The 23,433-nt window shown below is 33.6% G+C and overlaps 1 protein-coding gene across 9 annotated transcripts; it reads left to right on the forward strand.

The window, feature by feature from the left end:
• The first annotated feature begins 253 nt into the window (after window positions 1–253).
• LOC123715752 (dynamin-1-like protein) lies at window positions 254–22,974 on the forward strand. 9 transcript variants are annotated; one of them, XM_045671007.1, is made up of 17 exons: window positions 254–513; window positions 805–949; window positions 1,625–1,696; window positions 2,061–2,269; window positions 3,269–3,479; window positions 4,418–4,527; window positions 6,021–6,158; window positions 7,564–7,804; window positions 10,470–10,615; window positions 11,792–11,935; window positions 12,452–12,619; window positions 13,900–13,980; window positions 15,577–15,648; window positions 16,437–16,560; window positions 17,313–17,399; window positions 20,814–21,025; window positions 21,559–22,974. In XM_045671007.1, exons 1-17 carry the CDS (start codon window positions 412–414, stop codon window positions 21,613–21,615), a joined length of 2,319 nt encoding a protein of 772 aa, XP_045526963.1. In that variant the 5' UTR covers window positions 254–411; the 3' UTR covers window positions 21,616–22,974. The 9 variants fall into 9 exon arrangements, with proteins under 9 accessions (XP_045526963.1, XP_045526966.1, XP_045526965.1 ...); XM_045671010.1 differs by lacking the exon at window positions 17,313–17,399; XM_045671009.1 differs by lacking the exon at window positions 13,900–13,980.
• The last annotated feature ends 459 nt before the right edge of the window (window positions 22,975–23,433 follow it).

The following is a 23,433-nucleotide window of genomic DNA, read 5'->3' on the forward strand; positions in this document are numbered from 1 at the left end:
GGGTATGTACAGCAGCGATACGTACCGTATAACCTCCACGATAAGTAGCCGTGCCGCGGGAGGGTATGCGTAATGTATTTTAGATAAATGTTTAAGTAAAAGTTACTTAACTTCACAATTGTTGCGTTAGGGAAAAAGAACGTTGAACATTGAACGAACGAAAATATATAAAAGTAGACATATAATAGATATGTAGTACTAGTACTCTGTACAACTACATATGTATCTTAATTCGTCCTAGTCTGTACTTGATTCTAGATTTATAGCAATATGGCCGACTTTTACCGGTCAGTTTTTGTGTTTTGATAGTTACAATAAAAAAGTGAACTCATCTATATAAAAATAACTTAAATAGCGCGTATCTTAAAAAAGTTTAATTTAATTGAAAATATTATAAAAATATAATCAATCATGGAAGCCCTTATACCAGTTATTAATAAATTACAAGACGTCTTCAACACTGTTGGAGCTGATGCCATCCAATTACCTCAGATTGTCGTCTTGGGAACTCAGGTTCACATGCTTTTACTTATTTAAATTCCTTTAATTTCTTTTCTAGAAGCTAGTAAAAGACTTTTATTTTCAATCGATAAAAACAAGAACAATGGTTATGTAAATATGTATGTCATCTCTGATCATTGTCCCCATTCACTTATTCATGAAAATAACTGTAACTGATATTTCTCTATGAAATAAAGAACTTTATAACTTTCTATCATTGCTAATCCAACCGTAAACAAATTATTGATATGCATATGTAGTTCTATCTTCTATCCTCATTTTTAACCAATTTGTTATGTTTAGAGCTCTGGAAAAAGTTCAGTTATCGAAAGCCTCGTTGGACGTTCTTTCTTACCACGGGGTCCAGGAATTGTGACTCGACGACCACTTATTCTTCAATTAGTTTACAGCCCTAAAGATAGCAAAGAACACCGATCTGCTGAAGAAGGTAAAAAAAACCCTCCACCTTTAAAGATATATTAACATGAAGTCTAGAATGCTTATATGTTCAAAAGTCACAATAGAATTTTAGTTTATAATCTGCTATTCACATTTTCCTTTGTTCTATGAAATGGTTGCATTACAAGTTCAGTGAATCATGATTGTTTACATTTTTTATCAAGAAAATGAAGTCTTTATTGAAAAGCAATACTTATTATGTATTGTATGTAGTCTCAATGTCATGCACACAATGATAATTATATATAATCCCACACTGTTGTGTTAACTAGATCAATAACAACATCCTCACTCATTGGAATATTGCATGATTTATTAACATGCAAAGAACTTCCTTATATTGAATAAAACTCGCTTATTTAATTGCTTCTATTAAAAACTATTAAGAATAATCACTTTTGCATCACATGATTGAAATAAGGAATTTATTTTGAAAATTAATTTAATTCTTTACTTGACTTGGGTTTAAATAGTCTGCCTTATCATAAATATATTAAGACAATACTTGATCATAAGATATCTCACCATAGGGGGTATTAAACTGTAACATATAGTTTAAGAATAGAAATTAGTATTTAGAATATTATTTAAATATAATAATTCAATTATGTTGTAATTAATTGTGTAGGTGTATTTAAATTTGTAATAATAATAATAACTTCAGTAATTAGAAGCCAGCAGGCTGGGACTGAGTCATGGAATCCCCTTTCTCAGCTATCTAAATCATTTACGTCAGGTTAGTGTAGATTCATGTCCTATTCAATCGCCTTTTTATCCATTAACAATCAACCATTACAAGTTGACAACTGGCTTCATACTAGCAGGAACCAATTTTTTTTTATTAAGTATTGCCTTAGCAATACGTTACAGATGTGTTACTTGTCTATTGTGTTAGTGTTTTCAACTGAATATTTTTATAGTTGTTTATCCAATTTTATTGATAGCAATATGACATAGATTCACTGTGAAGATAACTTGTAACAATTGTAATTTAAAATTAGTTTAAAGGATAAATCACCTTATTTCACTAAATTAACAAACTAACCTATCATAAAATAACCAGTGAAAATAGAGTAATGGTTTAATCTTTATTGTTTCAGGTACAGTAAATTTAGAAGAATGGGGCAAGTTTCTGCATACAAAAGAAAAGATTTACACAGATTTCGACCAGATACGGGATGAGATTGATAGGGAAACAGATAGAATGGCTGGAAACAATAAAGGCATTTGTCCAGAACCAATAAATTTAAAGATTTACTCAACCAAAGTCGTAAATCTTACACTTGTGGATCTTCCTGGTATTACCAAGGTAAACTGATTTTTCCTTCATGATTTCCTTATATATGTTGCGTGTAATAATATGTTGTTTTATAAAATTTTATAAAATTACACTGACACCTATTGATCTTTTAAATGTAATGTTTTTTTTAAATACAGTGTATAGTGTGAAACTCTGTGTAGCGTCCCTTGATTTAAAAATTCTTTATTCATATAGGTAATGTTGAGTTGCTAAAATTAGTTATTAAAACTGCGCAGTTGTGTACGTTTTTTTGTGTGTCGCTTTATTATCCTAGCCCGCAATAAACTCGACTGTCGGCATCATGCATACAAACTTTCTAAGAAATTCATTTTTTTGTTTACCGGGATTTTTGCATGTGTGGGTTGTTGTTGACTAACAACTAGGATTATCTATACTTTTTTATTTTTCTAATTGGAATATTTTTCTCTATTTAACGACAACTCAATAATTCCATAAAATACACAGTCCCTTCAGTGTTTTTATATAGAGTTTACACTATATCTGAGGGCAGTGTTGGCCTAGTGGCTTCAGCGTGCGACTCATCCCTGAGGTCGTAGCTTCGATCCCCGGCTGTGCACCAATGGATTTTCTTTCTATGTGCGCATTTAACATTATCTCGAACGGTAAAGAAAAACATCGTAAAGAAACCGGCTTGCCTTAGACCCAAAAAGTCAACGGCGTGTGTCAGGCACAGAACTACTTGCCTATTAGATTAACAAATGTTCATGAAACATACTGAATTTAACCTAACCTAACAAGGTTGTAGCGCTATTGTTTTTTTTACAGTATATCTGCACATTTAATCATATATATTTAAACTATTCTTGTATATTTAATTACATAACATGCATTCAAAAACTATTTCAATACTATATTTCACATATGTCAATATTAATATATACATATAAACATGTGTAATAATTGAAAATAAAAAACATTTTGTATCCATTTAAATCATTGAATTATTTTGGTCATTTTAAGTTGGTTTGAATAACAATGTGTTTACAGGTGCCAATAGGTGATCAACCGGAAGATATTGAAAATCAAATAAGAAACCTCATTTTTAAACACATTGCCAATCCTAACTCGATTATATTGGCTGTGACAGCTGCTAACACAGATATGGCCACTAGTGAGGCTATCAAAATGGCTAAGGATGTGGACCCTGATGGCAGGAGAACTCTAGCTGTTGTTACCAAACTTGACCTGATGGATGCAGGTAATACAATTAATTTTCACCTATATATTTTCTTAATGTTATGAAGTCATCAATAATTTTTTATTTATTAACACATGTACAAACTATAAAATTCAGTAACCAATAAAACGGCTTAGTGTGAAGGTCGTGTGATCTCTAAGTGATCGTAAGTGATCTCTTTCAGGCAAACTGTTAATGTACTAATCTTATAGACTGCGAGATAGTGACACAATATTGGGTCATTTGTACCACTATGTCGGTGTTTCAGGGTTCTTATTACGCAATTAAAAAAAGAATATTGATGATTAACTGTGTAAATATAACCCTGGTTCAAATGGTTGAATTTTATCTCCTGATCTATTTATAAAAGATACAAATTTGTCAAGTCGACATTTTAAAGAACTTTCCAGAAAAATCAGGTTTTATTGTGTTTTAGTTTCATTTCAGTATTACGTAAGCAGATTTACTGCAATTTATTTCCCCCCCTCCCCTCCTCTTGTCAGCAAAAGTAAGCGAAGCAAAGCTTTCAAAAATAACACTAATGTTTTGTAGGAATCCTCGAAAATGGATTTCGTTTTGAAGCATAGACAATGTGTAAAGAAGTAAATAATAATTACTGTTGACGTACTCACGAAATAAGAAAATCAAAGACACACACCCCCAAATAGTGCTTACGTAATACTTGAACATTTGTGGGAGGGAATTTTGATTAATCATGATGATTTTATTTCAACATGCTTCTAGTCAAACCATTATTTGTTATGTAAACCTAGCAAGACTTTCGTTTTTGATACATAAATTTTGATAAAGAAAGATTGTAACTTGAGAAATAATTTGGACATTTATATATATTTATATTTAATTTGTAATATTGGCCGTTAAAATTTTTACAAATATTATAACTAACTTGATACGGTATTGACCTTTTAGTCATTTCATAGTTCGTGTTTTTATTTCAGGCACTGATGCGATAGATATACTGTGTGGACGCGTAATTCCAGTTAAACTTGGAATCATTGGTGTCGTCAACCGATCGCAGCAAGACATTATCGATAAGAAAACTATTACGGTATTGTTTTTGTAACTAAATTCTTCACATTTAATGAGCAGTGTTGGTCTAGTGGCTTCAGTGTGCGACTCTCATCCCTGAGGTTGTAGGTTCGATCCCCGGCTGTGCACCAATGGACTTTCTTTATTGCGCATTTAACATTAGCTCGAATGGTGAAGGAAAACATCGTGAGGAAATCGGCTTGCCTCAGACCCAAAATGTCGGCGTGCGTCAGACTCAGAAGGCTGATCGCTTGCCTATTATTAACAAACGATCATGAAACAGATACAGAGATGAGGCCTAGACCTAAAAAGGTTGTAGCGCCATTGATTTATTTATTTGTTAAATTCTTCACATACTTATAGTACTTATTAGTATTTTTGACACCTAGTCCAGACACGTTTCTGTCATCTTCATCATGAGGGAGCGTTCAAGTAATACGTCACGCAATTTTTGGAGATTCTTGCCCCCCCACCCCATGAAACGCACCGTAACGTTTTCTGTTTCCAATAGTAAAACATGTGGTGTAAAGTGCGCGTAACGCGAATACACGCCCCGTATCGTAACGTTTTAGAAGAGGACACCCCCCCCCCCAAATTCGTTACGTAATACTTGAACGCTCTCTTATTCAAATTACCATTTATTTATCTAGATAAAAATTGCTTCTAAATGAACATTTACAGCCAGTTCTCGAAGCATATATTTGTTTAAAATAAGGGTTAGAATGTACAGTCTTTGTATGCTTATTGCTGTAATATATCTAAGAAGTGACGGAGACTGCCGGTTCTACTTTTTTTTTCTTCTCTTTAGTATACAAAATAATATAATCAGAATATGTTACATTAGAAAACCGCTGTGGTTTGTATTAATGTAACCATAGGCAGTCTTGTTTAGAAGCGCGACAATTGCATGTAAAATTTGTTTTTTAATTTACTGTTTACTAGCGATAGCGATTAGGATATTAAACAAAGTATGAAAGTACCGACTGCAGCGCCATTTGTCGCGCTGATTTGTGAATCTAAACCACAAAAAAATCATTCAAATCGTTCCATTTAAGAGGAGTTAAGTGGCATATACATGTACAGTAGAATTATATATGTAAGCTATCCTATATTTTAAGATAGATCAAACTGCACACGTGGTGCAAATTTGATAGAAATCGGTTAAGTAGTTTAGGAGTCCATAGCGGACAAACATCGTGACGCGTAATTTATATATATTAAGATGTTGGTTAGCGTTAGGCTGTCTAATATCTGATTGGGTAGACCATTTATTAGCCGCGGCAGCAAACACCTCAACGTCCTCTACGTCCTCGCCATATATGTTGTTAGCTCTTTGTACAGAGCCGAATTTGCATTACTGCGTTGCTGCCGAACTTGACTTGTGAACTGGCAGTAATGTTTCTGACTACGGCTGCTGCAAACACAATATATATTATATATTATAGAACAATAACTCCAGTGTAACTTGATAGTTGATAACAATAAAATATAATGTTCGTAATAAACTTGTAGGATGCGCTAAAAGACGAAGCGACGTACCTCCAAAGAAAATATCCGACGATCGCAACTCGCAATGGTACTCCACACTTGGCCAAGACTCTCAACAGACTACTTATGCACCATATAAGAGACTGTTTACCAGAACTTAAGGTGAGAAAAAACATGTGTGTAGTTATGGGAGCGTTCAAGTATTACGTCACACAATTTTTGGAGATTTTTGATCCCCCCCCATGAAACGTGCAGTAACGTTTTCTGTATCCAATAGTAAAACGTTTCGTGGCCACCCCCAGTGACTCTATACCTAAAACAATAGTAACAATAACGCGTAATTCAATACTCGTAACGTTTTACAAGAGGACCCCCCCCCCTAAGTTCGTTACGTAATACTTGAACGCTCCCTATGTACACCCGTTTGAAGTTATACTTCTTTGGGGTAACGAGGTGAAAATCTTTTTAAAATTTTATTTTATGTTTGTAGAAAAAACGACACTAATAATAGAAAAAAAAGTATTTAATACATTGAAAGTTTTATTATAACGCATTATCTAGTTAAATAAAGTTTATTTAAATAAAAAAAATATTTCTACATAATTAAGGATTTTTTTTTTAATGATGACGGTGTCTTTTTTTGTGACGCTGTGCGGGTGTCGGTTTTTTGTGACGGTGTGCTCGCGCATCGTAAAAATTTACTCTTATAATTTTTCCCTAACGCGCCAGAAGAAGTATATCTTCCAAAGCTTGAATTTTTTATATAGTGTTGCTTCAGCCTGAGACTCCTCCCTAAGGTTCTTCCTCCCTAGGGGTTTCTAAGGGTTGAACCCTTTGCACCAATGGGTATTCAGTCTGTACAATTGATATTAGCTTATACGGTGAAAGAAAAATATTGTAAGGAAACTTGGTCTTAGACCCAAAAAGTCGACTTGTGTAAGGGACGCCTAGAAGCCTAGAAGTGCCTAGAAGGCTGACCTAAGAAAAATTATCACGAGATAGTTACAGAAATGAGAAACAAATATTATAGCGGCCACTGTTTTGAAGTGAAACTTCTTTATCAGCGTGGGGAAAAAATTTACCGTCACATTTTTCTGTTACGCATCACATTGTTCCGTTACGCGCCATCTTTTTCTGTTACGCATCACATTGTTCCGTTACGCGCCATCTTTTTCTTGTCCTACCACGGTTGATTCGAAGAGATTCGAAGCCGTTAATAACAAAAATATATAATAACGATAACAATGATAGTAATAAATCTATTACAATTAATGAAATTCTGTAATAAGCTTAGTAATAAGGTAAAATGAAATAATTGTATTATTTCTATTTATGTTATTATTGTAATTTAAGTTTATTTAACAAATCTCTGTAAAGTTGCATACAGTAGATCATTTTTCGAAAAATAAGGTCATAAAGAAGTTTCACTTCTTACGTGTGTACACTAGTACACGCACACATTTTTTATTTTAAACTTACTATGTGCCATGCGCCAATTAAGCCAGAAAATGTATGACTGGAGTAGTCACACATTAACATTTGCAATGATCATCTAAATTTATTTCAGGTTCGCGTAAATGTAATGATATCCCAATTCCAATCCCTCCTCAACTCGTACGGCGAGGACGTGTCAGACAAATCGCAGACTTTGCTACAGATTATAACAAAGTTCGCCAGTGCCTACTGTTCGACGATAGAGGGCACTGCACGCAATATTGAAACCACGGAGCTCTGTGGTGGAGCTAGGATATGTTATATTTTCCATGAGACCTTTGGCCGTACTCTGGATTCCATACATCCTTTAGTTGGTGAGTGCTTTACTTAAGTCAAAATCCAATACGTTTAGGACGCTTAGGGCCATACCTCACCGAGATGCCATGGCGACGTGACCAGCCACGTAACCATGGTTACGTCTGACGTCCCTTTTAAAAATTAATTTAAAAAACCAAATACAGTTATTATTATTAGTACGGCCCTTACCGCTAAGTCACGTTTCTGTGAATCATATGTCAAAAGCAATTATATGTTCTTGACTCTAATATGTATGTCAAGTCACATTGAGAGTTGTCATATGTCAAACTTGATACAGTAAAAACGGTTTGACAGCTCCAGAAACTGGATTTAAGTTTAATGTCCTAAAATGCTCTTACTCTAACTGCACTATGTATTTCACTGACATAAAGACATTATATATACAATATCCCTTTTATTGTCCATTAACGAGATTTTTTAGTTATTATTTTTAATTCACGTAAATAAGTATTTTTTATATTCTTATTATATAGTATAAAAAAGCTTTTTGTCGTAACAGGACATCTAACAAATTTACAACTTATTTACTAATGATATATCAATCAATCAAGCTTATGAACGTCAGAAAAAATGCTTCTAAATTTACATTTACTGCCAGTTCTCAACTCGAGTACAACGGAAGAGAAGAACTGGCAACTAATTCTTAGTCGACTTAGGATCCTTAAAGAAAAGAGCGTACCAATTCTTGAAAGGCCGGCAGCACGCTTGCGAGCCTTCTGGCAGTGCGAGTGTCCATGGGCGGCAGTATCACTTATCATTTAGTTAGCCTTATGCCCGTCTGCCTCCTGTAACATAAAAAAATTAGATCGATTAATTATGGAAATCCGCACAGTCAGCCATATAAAAATATTATAGGCATTCTAATGTCATATTAATTTTCATGACGACATAATAAATATTAACAATGCGATAATAATTAGTTAAGTCATTTATAACTGTTGTCAAAACTTATGGTCTAAATACTCTCCCTATAAAGACACCTTGCCTTTAAAAATTTAATGACATTCTTGAAAGCAAACGGCCGTGATCTATAATAACTTCTAGGAAGGTGATTAAATACATTGATATATTACAATAAAAACTATTTACATAATAAATTTGTTGTGTTATCATGGTTTGATCGTCATAATAATTGTTCAGAACGCCTGTGTAATTTGCTTTATTACAAAAATCGTTTCTAAATATCATAAAAATACATGGGTTAAGTTGAAATAGAACTGTATATTGGGATACATTAGTGTTTTAGTTAAATACTTACTAGCTTAGTCCAAATTCCACTTCTTGTGTAAATTTGGATGGTCTAGTATGCTGCATTCTCTTCCTGCAGACTCCTTCTGTAGCATTACATACGCTTAGTGAAGGAAACAATTTGCATTCGAATCCTCGCTGCGAGCAAAGCATTTTCAAAATAATACTAAACAACGAGGTCCTACCTACCACTAGAGTGGTCACGGCGGAACCGTGACCATCGTGGACACTTTGATAATATATCCTGGGCTGCGAATTTCAAATATGAAATTTTTATTTAACTCCCGTAATCAAATACGACAGCACTCATTTTACTCTCATACAAGTTTCAAGTTATTCAGTCTTATTCCCCTCACAACCGGATTGTATTTATTTCCCCGGAGTTGGTATCGACTAAAAGATGACGGTTTTTTGCAGAAATGACTCACTGTGTCCTCTATTTTCGCGGATTGTTTGTCTTGGGGTTTTAATTTGGATCCCAGGGGTTTGATAATTTTAGGCCGTCTTTTCTATTGAAATGGGGGTGTTTTTTTTATTTCAACGGCTTCGCGTACCAATCTTGGGAAGAATCTTTTTTCTTTCGCAAGTACTTTATAAGTTTATAATAATACATTACTTCAATCCTACAAAAGTGTTTCCTTTAAAGGTGTAAAAGTTATTTTAATAAAAGAAAATACTAAATGTACGTCCTTTGTTCCCTATAAAACATTTCGGGCAAATAAATGCTTTTGTAGCCGTTGCAATGTTTCTTGTAAATTTTTTGGGTAGCGTACTTTAAATATTACGTAATGTTATGTTTTTACGTGTAATTTAAATTTTGACTGTCAAAGGTGTATGTAGAAATCGATAATCATTAAAAAACGTCATGCAAATTACAATTAAACATTGACATTTTAGTGTAAAAATGTTTGTATAGGAATAAACAAAGTTTGTCATTCACAATTGTTTGTGGTTCCCTTTGCATACATTTCTACGAAGGCTTTTCTAGTTTCTGTTCTTAAAGAGATACAACAAAAACTTAGTCATTGTATTATTCCCAGCCTTTTTGTCTCCAATTCCTCTATTAAAGAGTCAAAAATGTGACTTAGGAGCCGGTCAAGTATTGCTTAAGCAGATTCACTGCAATTATTCCCCCCCCCCCCATTCTCTTATCGGAAAAAGTAAGCAAAGCTCTCAAAAATAATAGTAAATAAAGGTATATTCATTTTTAATAGGAATCGTCGAAAATACATTTCGTTTTCAATCATAGACAATGTGTGGGTAATATTTGTAAAAAGTAAATAATCACTGTTGACGTAATCACCAAATAAGAAAATCCCTCCCCCCGCCCCTCCTATAGTGCTTACGTAATACTTGAACGTCCCCTAACCAGTGGTAGTGTTTTCACCTTTAACGAATAACGAATGTTTTAAGGTTTAACCCGTATGGATATATTAACTGCTATACGCAATGCAACTGGACCTCGGCCTGCTTTATTTGTACCTGAGGTGTCGTTTGAGTTGCTCGTTAAAAGGCAGATAAGAAGACTTGAAGATCCCTCGCAGAGATGTGTTGAACTTGTAAGTCTAATTTGTTTTATTCGCTATATTTTATTAACACTAGCGATCTGAGCCTTTCTCATTTTGCAACAGTTCCCCTCTATAAGGTAGACGTCGTCGTTGTAGGAGTGTCCATGTATAACCGAAAAAACTAAAAACATGAATTTAATAAGGTTATTTAGTTTTATTTTATACCTACGGAATTAAAACAGCCGCAAAACACAAAACTAATTGTTTACTTGATAAATCGTTATAAGATTCACACTACAGATATGTAACTTGAGAAATTTCCGCGTTGTTAGAAAAAACCGCATTATATGGGGGACGAAAATCGCGTTATAGAGCGGATTACTGTAATATCATACTCAGTGATAAGTGAGCGTTTAGGTATTATGTAACGAATTTTGGGGGGGTGTCCTCTTGTAAAACGTTACGATGCGGGACGGGGATTGTTAATATTATTTTCGACTTTCCAGTACTTTTCGCCACGTAGTTGTAACTTTTAAGTTAAAGAGTCACTGGGTGGTCACGAAACGTTTTACTATTCGGTACAGAAAACGTTAGGGCGCTATTCATGTGGGGGGGAGGGGGGCGAATCTCCTAAAAATTGCTTGACGTCATACTTCTGACTGAGACTCATCGTTTAGTTGAGGCATTTCCGAGTTAGATCCCTTTTGACTTATTGCAAATAATTGTTATTTCCATATTTATTTCATTACATCTATTGCTTGTTATCTGGTATAACTTCGGTATTTTTTTTTTTTTGAAACAGTTGATCGCCCTTCTGTCTGTGATGCTTGTTGATTGTAGGGTGTAAAGAGTGCTGGTTTTAATTTTTTCCGAATGAGGAAGCAGCGTTGGCCTAGTGGCTTCAGCGTGCGGCTGTCATCCCTGAGGTCGTAGGTTTATGTGCGTATTTAACATTCGCTCGAACGGTGAAAGTAAACATCGTGAGAAAACCGGCTTGCCTTAGATGCAAAAAGTCGACGGCTTGTGTCAGAAACAGAAAGCGTGCCTATTAGATTAACAAATGATCATGAAACAGATACAGAAATCTGAGACCGAGACCAAAAAGGTTGTAGCGCCATTGATTTATTATTATTTATTTTGTGTATGAGAAAGTATTGATACATATACATAGAGAGAAGAATTGTCTTTCAACTGGTTAAAAATAATATATTTAAAAAATATACATAGGTTCACGAAGAAATGCAGCGTATTGTGCAGCATTGCGGCACTGAAGTGCAGCAGGAACTGTTGAGGTTCCCGCGGCTGCATCAGCGCATAGTTGACGTCGTTACCCAGTTGTTGAGGACACGGCTGCCTGCCACCAATGCTATGGTAAGCAAATCTTGGATTTAATTTAAAATATATATTACTGTACTGTACCGATGGGAACTTGGTTAAAATAAAACTCAATTTTTTAAATAATTCTGTTCAATACGAAACACATTAAAAAGTCCAAATGTGGTAGCTCTAGTGACGTCACACGGAGGCCCCTACTAAAGCCAATTTCAATTTATTTCTCAGTTTAACATTAACATTTCTGCAACTTAATAATAATCTTTATTTTTATGTTGAACAGTATAACAGAAAAAGATGAAACTTTTCATAATAAATAAAATAAAATATAAAATGAAGTATTTAGTTACAGCATATAGTATATACATAATTTTAACAAATACATAATGATGTATAATCATTCAATGAAATGATTAAACAATTAAAAGTGATTGTATATTGAAAACCTTATGCTACAATAATCTTTTCTATGAACGTTGTCAAGTATAGTATCCATATTTGCGGAGAATGAGACTTACTACAAATTTCCATGTACAATTTTATTATATTTTTCAGGTGGAAAATCTAGTGGCTATCGAACTGGCGTACATAAACACGAAGCATCCGGATTTCCACCGCGAGGCTGCTCTAGTGTCCGGTTTACTGAAAAGTACGGACGGCTTTGAAGAATTTCGCACCAAACCCAATCGACCAGCCACATCGCCGGTACATAATATGATTAAAGTAATTTTTTCAAGTTATTTCAGGGTGCCACCTACATGGTATTATTAACAACAATGTTGACTTAGTGCCTATTAACTAAATAATTTAAACTAACCAACTAAGTGTGTTACCATGAGTCAAAAAAAAAATCTGCCTGATTAACTGGATTGTCCAGATTAAGCCACAATTTTTTTCAGTTATTTCAAGATAACATGGTATTATTAACAACAATGTTGACTAAGTATCTATTAACTAAATACTTATAACTAACTAATTAAGTGTGTTACTATGAGTTAAAAAAAAATCTGCCCAATTAACTGGATTGTCCAGATTAAGCCAAAAATTTTTTCGAGTTGTTTCAAGTTGCCACTAACATGGTATTATTAACAACAATGTTGACTAAGTGTATATTAACTAAATAATTTAAACTAACCAACTAAGTGTGTTACCATGAGTCAAAAATGATTCTGCCCAATTAATTGGATTGTCGAGAATAAACCACAAATTGTTTTAAACGTATTCATGCACGTGATTCGTTTTTCTCTAAAGGCTATTAAAAGGTTAGATATCGCTTTGAAATGAAATTGCCGTGACTAATCATTCTTTGTAAGACCATTATTATTATGATGAAACAAGCCTAACAAAACTAACTTAATCGCTTAGTTAAAATTAAGTTTTTATAATAATAATAAGTTAAATGTTTGTCAAAAATTAGCTTCAAATTGTTATACTGTAATTGCAAACAAAAAATACTTCTTGAGGTTAAATAACACATGGCAACATTGAGTCGTGTCTGGTTACAAAAATTAAAATGTGTGCGTGTGCATACACGCGTAAGAAGTGAAACTTCTTTATGACCTTATTTTTCGAAAAATGATCTACTGTATGCAACTTTACAGAAATTTGTTAAATAAAGCTAAATTAGATAAAGTTAAACAAAAGGCTTTGATTTTTAGTTTTACAAATGAATACAAATAATACAATTATTTCATTTTACCTTATTACTACTAATATTATTACAGAATTTCATTAATGGTAATATAATTATTACTATCATTGTTATCGTTATTATATATTTTTGTTATTAATGGCTTCGTATTTCATCGAATCAACCGTGGTAGGGCGAAGGAAGACGAAAGACGGCGCTAACGCAACGGAAAAATGTGACGCGTAATCGTAAAATGTGACGGTAATTTTTTTTCAACGCTGATAAAGAAGTTTCACTTTAAAAAAAACAAAAGAAAGTCGGTCATGTATCCATAGATAAGAAAGTTATTTTTAATAGGATTTTTTTTGTATAGTTACTCCTTCGCCAATTGCTCCGGCAAATGGGTGAAAGGGGGTCCACTTTGGCGTTTCTAGCTAATGTTTGGGATGTTCAGGTAATGTCATATCATCCACATGTGCTTTGGAACAGAGAGAGTGGGCTCTCTTTCACATTACGAGTAACGGAACGTTTTTCTCACCAATAGATTAAACTTGGGGTAACGATTTTAGTGGATTTTTTGTGGGCAGAATTTTGAGTTGATGTTCAGTTATTCGTAATATAATCATTGGGAAATCCACGTTGACAATGTTTTAAGACTTATATTTTTCACAGACTCATTGTTGAATGAAGTACATGATTTTGGTTTTATTCAATGCAGGCATGAGCCGGTACACGATAACCGAGTTTCATAGTGTGTTGCAGACAAAAACTATGTAAAATTTCTATTTTTTTTAATTTTAATTAGCAGTCCATGACAGCACTAAAAGTGTATTGAAATTAAGTACGGAATTAAATAAATAAATCAATGGCGCTACAACATTTTCGCTCTGGGTCTCAAATTTCTGTATCTGTTTCATGATCGTTTGTGAATCGAATAGGCAAGTAGGGGATTAGCCTTCTGTGCCTGACACAGTCACACACACCGTCGACTTTTTGGGTCTAAAGCAAGCTGGTTTCCTCACGATGTTTTCCTTCACCGTTCGAGCTAATGTTAAATGCGCACATAGAAAGAAAGTCCATTGGTGCACAGCCGGGAATCGAACCTACGACCTCAGGGATGAGAGTCGCACGCTGAAGCCACTAGGCCAACACTGCTCAAGTACGGAATGATTTTTTAAAATAATAAATAAAATATGTAATGGAAATACTATGACCAGAATCTAAAACGGTAGACACAACATTATCGTATCTACGTATATTAACGATCACGAAATTGTTGCTGAGAGTACAGAACAAATGTTACTTTGAAATACATCCATTATGAAAATTTATATAGGGGCAGTTCAAGTATTATGTAAGTACTATAGGGGTGTGGAGGGTCTTTGGTTTTCTTATTTGATGATTACGTCAACAGTTATTTACTTTTTTACACATATTACAATAGTCTATGCTTGAAAACGTAATGCTTTTCGAGGATTCCTACAAAAAAATTATATGTTTATGTACTATTCTTTTAGACCGAGCGAGAGAGAGCTTTGCTTATTTTTGCTGACTTGAATTAATTGCAGTGAATCTGCTTACGCAATACTTGATCGGCCTTTTACCCATTGTGCGCTAGTAAAGATATCCTTATCTGAAAATATGAGACGAACGTAAAGCAATAAGACCAAATTTGTTATGTTAATTGTTTTTACCTCGGTTAGTTATCCTAGCGTAGACCTCACATTAAGCTTGTAAGATTACACTGTAGAACACCTGTGGCGTTAAATTCCTTGGATTTGGTGATGGTAATTAAACAAAAATTATATCATCGGGTTGAGTCAAAAGAAGTTTTACCATAGTCTGGAACTTACAATTCACGGCGTATATGATAAATCTTAATGTTGCGTATAAAACCGTATACGATGCAAGATTTTCATGTAAATTGCCCAAGTTTTGAATTTTTAACAATAATAAATTACCAAATTGTATATTTATCCAATTCTATGGCGACTTTTGAAGGTTCTACAGTGTTTGGCAAAATAAAATCATTCATAAATGCATATTACAGCACGTACCGGCCATTACTGACGGACATGACAGATTGCCCGCACAGAATAGTGAATCGCCACAGACTCCACAGGTAAAAGCTTTATTCACGTTCATTTAAATTAAAATGATATACGGGAGTCATCTATCTCATCCATAAAATTTAATGGAAAAGGAATCATAATTAATTCTCAAACGAATTAGGTCTTGTTGTTGGAAAATTCATAATTTTTAATTTGTGATAAATATAATACGAAACTTATTTTTTATGGCCATGCTGATATGGATTACAGTTGATGAATTTTTTTATGAATACCGTGTGGGAAAAATATACAAGATTTTGTAAATCCCCTCTTAATAATTGTATTTTAAATACTTTTTTGGTATTATTAATATAGAACACCAGTGACTTCCAACCGTTGCTCTTGGCCTCAGATTTCTGTATCTGTTTCGTAATAATTTTCTGAATTAGTGAGTAAGTGACAAGCTTTTTATGTCTGGCATACGTTTTTGGTTATTAGGTTCCTCACGTTTTCAATCACCGTACAAGTGAATACTTACTCAATGCGCGCATAGACTGAAGGGCCCATTGGTGTACAGCTGGGGTTTGAACCTATGACCTCAGGGATGAGACGCCAACACTGCTATCTCTTAATTCTTAAGACTTTACTTCACTTCACTTAAGTCTTAGGCCCGTATTGTAGAAAGACAATTAAAATTAAATCTAGTTTCAACAGCTGTCAAACCATTTTGTCCAGATTGTGACTTGAGATACTTATTGGATATGGACCATAGCTTTTTTTCCTTTCTGTTGAAGTCTTGAAGAGATTTCTAAATAGCGTTAAATGTGGAGAGTATAAAAATAATTTTTAATCTTTATAGATGAATGGCAGTCCCGAAAATAGATCAATGACTCCGCAAAAGCCTGTGAACCTTCTACCCGAAGTACCGAGTCACACATCGAGAAAGCTCTCTGATAGAGAACAACATGACTGTGATGTTATTGGTAAGTTTTTCTTACGTATTATTATTGAAATTTTTGAGATTGTAAGAGTGCTTTAATATAATTGTGTATCGACCGACGCGAACTTTGTAAATCTATGGGCTGACCAATTTAGAAACATGCACGAACTATTATTATTATGTATTATTCATAACATTTTTACATAGTTTGAATCAAGCCCCTGAGCCAGGAACATTTTAGTCCTTCGAACCGGATTTTTATATTTGGTTCGTCGAGCTGGATTTCTATAGCATTTAACTCATGTTTGTCAGAATTCAAAACGTTTTTGACGTACGGGAGTCAGACTGACTGCTAGATCTTGTTTTCTAATTAAAGTTGTCACGTTGCGGTACGCTGAAAGAGTATTGGAGTTATAGTTCACGCTGAGTTTCCATTTAATCTTAGGGTAAACATTTCGTTTTGGTTTTCTAGTCACTGATCAAGTTTTCGACACATAATTTAATTCTTATTATTCTTTACGTATTGTATTACATGAAATAATGTCAGATTCGGGGAGATTTTTTATCCTTATACAAAAGTTACGTTAAACGTAACCTAGCCTAACCTTCTTTCTATTTATACCCGTGTCCACATTTGTATGGAACATTCGAGAAAAAGTTCGCGTTGGAGGATACAATCTCTGATGTTTCTTAGATTTCCAGATTTAATGGATGTTTTATGTTCGCCGTTTTATTTTCACTAACCACTGTTACTAATTAAACATTTCATGACATTTAATAATTTTGTAATGTTAGGTGGACGGAGCGAGATATCCCCTCAAAATCGAATGACAGTTGAAGGCATCAGTATGATGCATTTGAACCATATGGGTGATTTAGTCGGTGAGGAATATAGGAAATGCTTTTTATTGGTTTCCGGCCACCTCTCATCTGCTTGTCGCTTGTCCAAATTATTACTTGATATAGTTACATTCACGAAGACATCAGACATCGCAATTGCTTGGGTGCACCATGTACAAATATTCTCAGTACTTTTATGATCATAGTATTATTATCTGCTTCTCTTCTTCGAGAACTCCTAGCGGTTGCGTGGCGAAAACCAGAAAAAACAAGAAATATTTTTGTTCCAATTTTCTTCTGAAACATAATTTCTTTAATAAATCCCTTGTTACTTCCGTTAATCAATTAATTAATGTTTAATTACAAACCTGTTCAAGGATTTCGAAATACATTCAATCTTAAATTTGTTGCTCAGGGTGTAATTAGACAATAACAGTAATAAAACATTTTTTTTACCGGATTAATTTGTATTATTATAAACTTATAATTATTAGTAAAATATTCGTTTATAATACAAATAGCTTTAATCCGGTTAAAAAATTGTTTTCTTTCAATGTGTAAAAGCTATGTTAACCAAAAACAATACAATAAGATTATATTACAAATGTTTAATGAAAAATAATCTTGAATTTGGTGTTCCGTCCTTGAAAACGTAATAATCATGATTACCAACTTCCACCGTTTGTCAATCAATCTCCAGTTAGTTCAAAGTTAATACTTTATTACGAGCGAAAACTACGATCTCAAATATATTTTTTAAGGAATTTTTACGTTGACTTTACCGAACGCACTATTGTGCGCTTTTAAACTCAACGGCATAAAGCAAGAAGGTTTGAACACATCTTCGTGGGTGGCACTATTATTTTCATGTAACTTGTGTTGACATGTTATTGAGAGGTATTTAACTAAAAAACTTGATGAACAAATATATGACGCAGTCACAACCACCATTATTCGGGGTTAGAAATTGATTATTGTGTGATGGTTACTAATTTCTGCAATGGCAGGTCGGGTCGTTTCCACCGATTTTGTGTCGGTATTTGTTTAATCCTATTCTAAAGGCGCCCTTTTGCCTTTATGTAATTGATTTAGATAATTCTTATAAAATTGCAAGTTCTGCATTACGCTATTTTTAAATAAACAATTAATAATAGTGATGACCCGCGATCAATGGGTCTTGTTGTATTGGCAGGCCTATTGAGCCCTGCTTAGAGTACATATTCATAGATATTTTTTTATCATAGACTCATAGATTAGCGCGTTCAACCTTTATAGTATTTAGAGCGATCTAATAATTTCAATGTTATGTTAGTTGAATGTTGTAGTTTGAATGTTATTGTGTTTGTACTTGTGTTGTCTTGTGTATGTATTATTCAACATCTAATCTACATATTTCCCGGGGCGGCGGGAGACACCAAGCCCAACAGACCTAGTTTAAGTAAAGTAATTTTTAGGAAAGAGGAGATTTGACACTTCCCTACTGCTTGTCGGCCATAGATTTGCCTGTACACGTGCCTAGACTTTTAGCGCGACTAAGCGAGTGATTCAACGACGAACGTCTTTGGGAATTTTTAGGATTGAAACGAACAAAAATTATTGAATTGATTTTTTCATTAATATTTGTCTTTCTTGGGTTTTGAAATTGGATAGCTCACAGAAACTCATAAACACTTCGTAATAGTCTATCACCAGCAAAGTCATTTAAGCGATTCACCGATAAAGATACTCTGTCCATATATAGCCCGGGCTCTATATCTCAAAAAACGAGTCGTACTAGCGACTTGAAGATTTTTCTATTAAAAGCAATATTCAAGCTTTATAGAAATATTACCAAATATTTGGGAAAACGATTACAGAACTCGGACGTGAATTTCAAAACATATCAGTTTTGGGCATTCACGAAATTTATACACATTTTAAAACTCTACAAATAACGATCTAAACTCCTTAAGAATAATGGTATAGATAAAATTATGGTCAATCATGATCTAATTCCATCCACGTTTTATAATGAGATATAAAACGTGGACTGGAATTGGAACTCTAACTACAAATTGGAGTAACAAACTTTACAATCACGAAATTTCACACCTGCACTTATCAATCACTTAAACTGTGTATTAAATGTTACAATGTTCTGGGACTTACGCCGGCTTTAAAATTGCAAATCAGTTCTGGGCTAATAAAATAAATTTACTGAGACATTTAGCAGAATATCATTGTCTAATTTACTAAGTTATTTTTATTCAGTGCCGAGGATTTCCAAATAATTTTAAAGTTGGTGTTTTGATTACTAATTATAATCCAAATACGACAGTTTAACTAATGTTGTGTCTGCATGCTTACGGTGTATAAAATACCTACTCATAAACGTATAATAAACCTCAAAGCAGATTTAAACCGTTTTATTATAAATTATCATAATTGAATGTAAAATCATCAATCAAAACGTAAACTAGTTGAATAAATAAAATATGTTTATTAAGGAATATACGAAACATATATCGTCACTGTAGAAATGATTACCTCGTATGTCAAAAAAATCTTTATTTTGTATTCTTACTCTTCTTATTTTAGACTCTTATATTATTTAACTGGTATAATGAACGAAGGACTTATTTATGTTATTAATAATACTATCCTTTTTACCATCCAAAACTATGAACAAAAGCACAATAATATTTTAACGAAATGAAGCATTTTTTTTGTTTCCTGTAATGTTTGGTTCTCTGGACATACGAGGTTATCGTTCTACAGCGACGATATTACTTATTCCACGTCATTAAATTTGAATTGGTAGACATCCCTACTCATCGGCAAAGAAGACAGTACACCCTCTGTCTTCAGGCCAACAGAAAAAGCCGGCGTAAAAAAGCTCTTGGTCCTCTGTTAAAATATCTGATCATCATACTAAATGAGTATGGCAAACATAGATTGATGAATATTGTAATAATATAAAGAACATTACCTAATCTAACGACCTGTTTATTTTTCTATATTAACAGATTATAGAGAAAAGTGTTGGCCTAATGGCTTCCACCTGTGACTCATACCTGAGTTCGTAGGTTCAATCAGGGCTGTGGACCAATGGACTTTATTTCTATGTGCGCATTTAACATTCGCTTGAACGGTGAAGGAAAACATCGTGAGGAAACCGGCTTGCCTTAGACCCAAAAAGTCGACGGCGTGCGTCACGCACAGAAGGCTGATCACCTACTTGCCTATTAGATTAATATGATCATGAAACAGATACAGATAACCGAGGCCCAAACTGGTTTATTTTATTTTAACAGATTATTTACGTTTTTGGCTTTGACAATTTTAATATAATACCAATATTCGTTTATTATACTACATCGACGTTAAAGGTCGTCGTCGACGTTAAAAATATCTACTTGAGGTTTATAGTACGTTCACGAATGAAAAAGGTAAATCTAAAAAATATAAATATTTCAGAACGACTGATCAAGTCGTATTTCTACATCGTTCGGAAGTCGATTCAGGACTCTGTGCCAAAAGCGGTGATGCATTTCTTGGTCAACTACGTGAAGGATAATCTACAGTCGGAGCTGGTGACTCACCTTTATAAGTCAGACCAGGCCGAGAGCCTCCTCAACGAGTCGGAACATATCGCTCAGAGGAGGAAGGAGGCGGCCGACATGCTTAAGGTAGTTTATTTTTATGTTTACCAATAAGGGGCCGTTTAAGTATTACGTGAGCAGATTTACTGCAACTTATCCCCTTGTCAACAAATTAAATTTTCAGTTTTTGTAGGAATCCTCGCGAAATGCATTTAGTTTTCAAGCATAGACAATGTGTGGGTAATATGTGTAAAAAAGTAAATAATTACTGTTAACGTAATCACCAAGTAAGAAATTCGAAAACCACCCAATAATGCTTACGTAATACTTGAACGGCCCCTAATGAGGTGTAAAGGTAATAGCATCCATTTAATTTTTGTATCCGAGTAAAATAATGTGTTCTGTGATCAACGCGCAGAATATACATAGCTCTTGATATGATACTTGTCAAAGAAGTCAGTAAATTGATCGTAGATCATTATTAATATTAAAAAAAAATATCATAAATTTTTAATACACAATGGAATTAGATAAACAGAGACTAACTCCATAACTTGTTAATTATGACAGATGACACTTGACATTTCAATGTCTTGGCTTATTGGTGTATTTTCTTTCAGGCTCTACAACGCGCTGGTCAAATTATCAGCGAGATTCGTGAAACGCACATGTGGTAAAGCGCCATCTAGTCTGTGAATTAGTTAATTTGTTCTGTACATAGCATCCAGAGCTAAGGGCACACTGAAGTAGGCTTACTGTCATTTTAACATTTCCGTTATCGTTGGAAAGTCTAAAATTACACAAATGTTATGGATTAAAAATCTTCAAATTTGACTCAAGTCAAGCGATAGAAAAACAAATTTCTGTTAAATATTCGATAGTAAAATGCATTAAAATGACCTTAGGCCCATCGTGTATTTGAGCATTTCGGGTGTCCCTTGTTTCGCTTCAAAATGGCGCATACAAACTTGACAATTCATTAGTATTAATATTTAAACCAAATTATTTTTTAACTTTCAATAAGGTCATAAATTTCTGATAGTCTTATTTATTTAAAACCACTTTGTGTGAGAGACCTTTCAGCGCGCTCAACTGTCAACCCTCAGGTCGTTTGTTCGAACCCCGGTTGTGTTCACAAAGAAAAACAAAAAACTACTATTATGAAGTCGTATCTAGTTTGTATGCGCATTGTCTATTGCTACATGACAGTTAGAATATTGGAAACTAGTTAAGAAAACCAAATTAGAAATGGATTTAAGTTATAATGCTTACTGAGTTTTAAGGCTGTTAAAAGACCCTACTTAAAGGCCACCACACAGTACAGTTAACAAACTTTGTGATCAGCGCCATCTAGTGTGCAGTGGCTAGTATTACTAATAGGTTTCTTTCTGTAAATGCAGATAATTTCTACTTATTTTATGCTAATTATTTGAAATGTGGTGCGTAGCGCCATCTAGTTCGGTGGCTGTTATTAGGCTCATATTTTTTTCGTAGATGTATTAATTAATTATGAACAGTTGTTAGTTGAATGTTTTTAGTGTCAGGGAATACTCACTGCCTGATAATTAATGAAACAAATTTACTATTATAATTGCATATGGTTATTTTTCAATTAAAAAAAATAATAAAAATCCTTATAACATATATCAAATAGTATGGTTTATTAGACAACCTCACAGCTAAAGGATTTGTTTTAATTATAGATACCGAAAATCCTTATTCAAATGAACTTTACAAAAAAAAAGGTTTTTCCCGAATTATTTGATTCTAGAACTATACCACAAAATATGATGATGGTTTTGATTTTGTTGATTTCAGTTACCATTTCTATTTCAAGTGAAAAGTGATATTTTTTGTTTCCAAAGTTAGTTAATCTTTGAATTTATTTAACAGGGCTATAGAATAGTGGTTTGTCTTAATCAGCATGTATTGGTAAAGTATTCCAAAGTTGATATTGTTCCGTGTGCTTATGAACAATTGAATGTTACGCAATAAGATTGTATTTAAAAGTCTGTTAATATAATATTGTCACCCTTTTATGACTTTTATTTCCATCAAAAACGTATCCTAACTTGGCATTAGTTTAGTTTCAACGATATTCTCAAATAATGGGAGGTCTTTCAAATAAAAAAATCGTCTTTAAAGAAAACACTTTTTTAACGGATTGAAGCTATGTATTATTATACACTTATAATTATTTTACATAATTTAAAAAAAAAACGACATTTCGCGTGCTTGCGTGGTCACGGGGACTGAAGACAGAAGGTGTTGAATGTCAAAAGTATCACAGCTGTAGAGAAAGTTGTGTTATCTGTATTTATTTCTCCGGAGTTGGTAACGACTACTAAAAGATGACGGGTTTATGCAGAATTCTGCAACGTCAACGTCGGGAGAAATTTAAAATTATTTAAAATAATTATAAGTTTTTAATAATACATAGCTTCAATCCGTTGAAAAAGTGTTTTCTTTAAATGTGTTAAAGCTATGTTAACAAA

The sequence above is a fragment of the Pieris brassicae genome, chromosome 10, assembly GCF_905147105.1.
Source record: "Pieris brassicae chromosome 10, ilPieBrab1.1, whole genome shotgun sequence".
In the NCBI taxonomy this organism is placed as follows: Eukaryota; Metazoa; Arthropoda; class Insecta; order Lepidoptera; family Pieridae; genus Pieris; species Pieris brassicae.